Source organism: Borostomias antarcticus (genome assembly GCF_949987555.1).
Source record: "Borostomias antarcticus genome assembly, chromosome: 6".
Lineage (NCBI taxonomy): Eukaryota > Metazoa > Chordata > Actinopteri > Stomiiformes > Stomiidae > Borostomias > Borostomias antarcticus.
The window spans coordinates 5,060,765-5,064,414 of record NC_140239.1 but is presented as its reverse complement, the minus strand read 5'-3'; the positions used below and the strand labels follow the sequence as shown (position 1 = coordinate 5,064,414).

Here is a 3,650-nt window from a genome sequence, read left to right as displayed (position 1 = left end):
AGAAAAAATAAATAAATATACAGTGAAATCAAAATCATTCCATCGAAATAGTCCTTTCAGAAGGTTTCCCTCTGCAGAGGGCGATTGTGAGAGATTTCCTGTTTCACAACCACACCAGCAAGGTGGTTAGTTTGTTGCGGGCAGCTGGTTAACGGGTCGGCTAGTCAGTTGGGTCATAGCTAGTTGTTGAGGATGGCTGGTTAACAGGTTGGTTAGTCAGATAGGTCATAGCTAGTTGTTGAGGTGGTTGGTTAACAGGTTGGTTAGTCAGATAGGTCATAGCTAGTTGTTGAGGATGGCTGGTTAACAGGTTGGTTAGTCAGATAGGTCATAGCTAGTTGTTGAGGTGGTTGGTTAACAGGTTGGTTAGTCAGATAGGTCATAGCTAGTTGTTGAGGATGGCTGGTTAACAGGTTGGTTAGTCAGATAGGTCATAGCTAGTTGTTGAGGATGGCTGGTTAACAGGTTGGTTAGGGGCTGGTTAACAGGTTGGTTAGGGGCTGGTTAACATGTTGGTTAGTCAGTTGGGTCATGGCTTGTTCTTGAGGGTGGTTAACATGTTGGTTAATCAGTTGAGTCATGGCTTGTTCTTGAGGGTGGTTAACGGGTTGGTTAGTCAGTTGGGTCATGGCTTGTTCTTGAGGGTGGTTAACGGGTTGGTTAGTCAGTTGGGTTATGGCTAGTTGTTGCGGGCGGCTTGTTAACAGGTTGGTTTCTCAGTTGGAGGGTCAGTTGGTGCAAGTGTTGATGTTCTTGCCGTCAGCAGCGTCCTCCACCAGTGCCATGTGGTAATCAGTGGAGAGGATGAAGTGAGAGATGCAGCCCACCAGGCCTCTCATGTACTGTCTGTTGGTGTGCAGGGCGATCTCCTTCATACCACCTGCAGGGGGCGATACACATACGCCAGGGCGCTATTACTAAAACGGGCATCCGAGAATAGGAGTGCCGATCCAGGATCAGGTCCCCGCATCTCCATTTCGTTTCATTAGAAATCTACAACTGGTCTCAGATCAGCGCTACAGAGAGACGTACCAACATAGAGCGGGCTGTTGATGTTCAGCTGCCTCATCTTGCCAGGCGACCTCCCAGTCTTGGCTCCATAGTCATCTACTGTCAGTTTACCTGATTGGCCGTCCCTGGGGGGAGGGGGGCAAAGTTCACAGGTGAGGCTGGGGTCAGAGCTCAGGAACAACCAGGACTGAAGGAGAGATAATCACCTGACAGCTTTGACTCTGTGCCACCTCCCATCGCTGAATGTGCCGTTGACGATCACAGTGACTGGTCCACTACCCAGGTTATAGCTGCAGGCAAGAGAACAGAGAAGAAGATAGAGGGTCAACACTGGGAAGAGACCAGAGAAGAAGAGAGAGGGTCAACACTGGGAAGAGACCAGAGAAGAAGAGAGAGGGTCAACACTGGGAAGAGACCAGAGAAGAAGAGAGAGGGTCAACACAGAGAAGAGACCAGAGAAGGTGAGAGAGGGTCAACTCTGAGAAGAGACCAGAGAAGAAGAGAGAAGGTCAACAGGAAATGTTCATTCACACACACTGAAAAGTTTCTTCAACACAATGATCCACAGAAAATGTGTCCAGACGCTTCTAAACATTTACAGGTTTCAGAGAGAGACAGAGAAAGAGAGAATAGAAAGAGAAATAGAAATAGAGGTACAAAACCATGATAGAAGAAAAGGAGCATCTAGATCTGTTTGGAACAGTAGTGGTAGTAGTAGTAGTAGTAGTAGTAGTAGTAGTAGTAGTAGTAGAAGCAAAAGCAGTAGCAGTAGTAATAGTAGTAGTAGTAGTAGTAGTAGTAGTAGTAGTGGTAGTAATAGTAGTAGTAGTAGTAGTAGTAGTAGTAGTAGTAGTAGTAGTAGTAGTGGTAGTAGTAGTGGTAGTAGTAGTAGTAGTAATAGTAGTAGTAGTAGTAGTAGTAGTAGTGGTAGTAGTAGTAGTAGTAGTAGTAGTAGTAGTAGTAGTAGTAGATGTGGTAGTGATGCTGACCTGTAGATGAGATAGAAATAGAACGTCTAGATGTGGTAGTGATGCTGACCTGTAGATGAGATAGAAAACTAACGTCTAGATGTGGTACTGATGCTGACCTGAAGATGAGCGCTCCATCCTGCAGGCCTATGGACAGGAAGTCGCTGTTGGCTCTCATTGGACTGTCTCCTCGCCACAGCAGAAGGCCGTCCTTCGATGTGCTCTTGAAACGCATGAAGAGATTTGTCCTTGCACCTGTCACCCTGGGGAGGGACACACACACACATGCATTTAGATGTAGAAATACACACATACGCACACACACATAGGCCATGTGTATACAGTACATTATGCCATTATGAGACAGGAGGAGGAAGACACAAACACACATACACAAAAACACACACAAAAACACACACACAAACCCCAGGGACAAACCTCTTCAGGATATCTTTGTTGTCATAGGTCAGGTAGCTCCGACCAATGAATTGAGGGATCTCGATGGCTTCCGTCACCGCTGGGGGAGAAAAACACGTCACTTACTCAATTCGACCACTAGGTGTCCCCATATGCACAGTAGTGGCTCAGGAGAGAAGTCATGAGAGGTAAGACCAGTTACAGGAATGATGATGCAAAGATGTAGTTTGGAGTGAAAGATGACTTGAGGTAATAGTTGCAACAAATTATTTTGATGAGTAGTTTCTTTAGCGACAGAGAACTTACTGTTCAGACAATAATTCCCACACTCTGCACAGTGGAAGCATTAAACAGAGAAAAGATGAGCTTAGAAGAGACAATTTGTTAAAAACAGTTTAGAATAAAGTCTTTCAGGCCTACTGAGCAAGATGGTAACTCAAATTAGGTTTTTTGTCTTGGAGACATCATTTCACTGATCTTTTATTGGAGACATTATTTCACCGATCCGTCAAAAACAATCATCCTCTATTTCTTTCTTTATACAGTTACTAACAAGCACTTACACGCGCGTGCACACACACACACACACACACACACACACACACGCACACACGTAAACAAACAAACAAACAAACAAACACACTAAGGTGTGAGACTCACCCTTCTGGCAGTGCCTGCCGTCGTACCCTAGGGGGCAGTCACACTCGTACCCGTCCCTGTTGGGTCGGCATGTCCCCCCGTTGGCACAGGGGCCATCCACACAGGGGTGGGCCGCGTTCTGCACGTTCACCCCTCCTGCAGAGTCCTTAGTGAGCAGGATGGGCCGGTCGTTCAGAATCAGCTGGGAGAGGGAAGGGGAGGGGGGTAGAATGAAAGAAGGAAGAGCGCAGAGGAAAACCCAACAGATGGGAGAGCAGCGCTCCAAAGATAATAAAAGAGCAAGACTTTCGGACGGTCAGTTTACATATTTTTTATTGCCAGGCTGACGCACTTCGGCAATATGCCCTCATCATAACATCTAGTATAATCAGAACATCATTGGACACAGTTGGTGCCGTGGAACAGGTCCAGGGTGAGGAGACTCCCAGCTGCTCTCTAGAGGTCATTAGAACACTGGACCAAACTCTAGACCATAGACACAGAACCCTCGATCTAACTCCAGACCATAGACACAGAACCCTCGATCTAACTCCAGACCATAGACACAGAACCCTCGATCTAACTCCAGACCATAGACACAGAACCCTCGATCTA

General features: G+C 46.4%; 1 protein-coding gene across 1 annotated transcript in view; it reads right to left on the bottom strand.

Moving 5' to 3' along the window:
* Positions 1–728: 728 nt before the first annotated feature.
* Positions 729–3,650, bottom strand: part of egflam (EGF-like, fibronectin type III and laminin G domains) — a gene marked incomplete at both ends in the record, with an annotated part of 27,430 nt that continues 24,508 nt past the window's right edge. Inside the window, 7 exon segments of the mRNA XM_084439631.1 lie at positions 729–880; positions 1,033–1,136; positions 1,218–1,301; positions 2,099–2,242; positions 2,418–2,496; positions 2,703–2,726; positions 3,057–3,237. Of these exon segments, the coding sequence (XP_084295757.1) occupies positions 729–880; positions 1,033–1,136; positions 1,218–1,301; positions 2,099–2,242; positions 2,418–2,496; positions 2,703–2,726; positions 3,057–3,237 (768 nt within the window).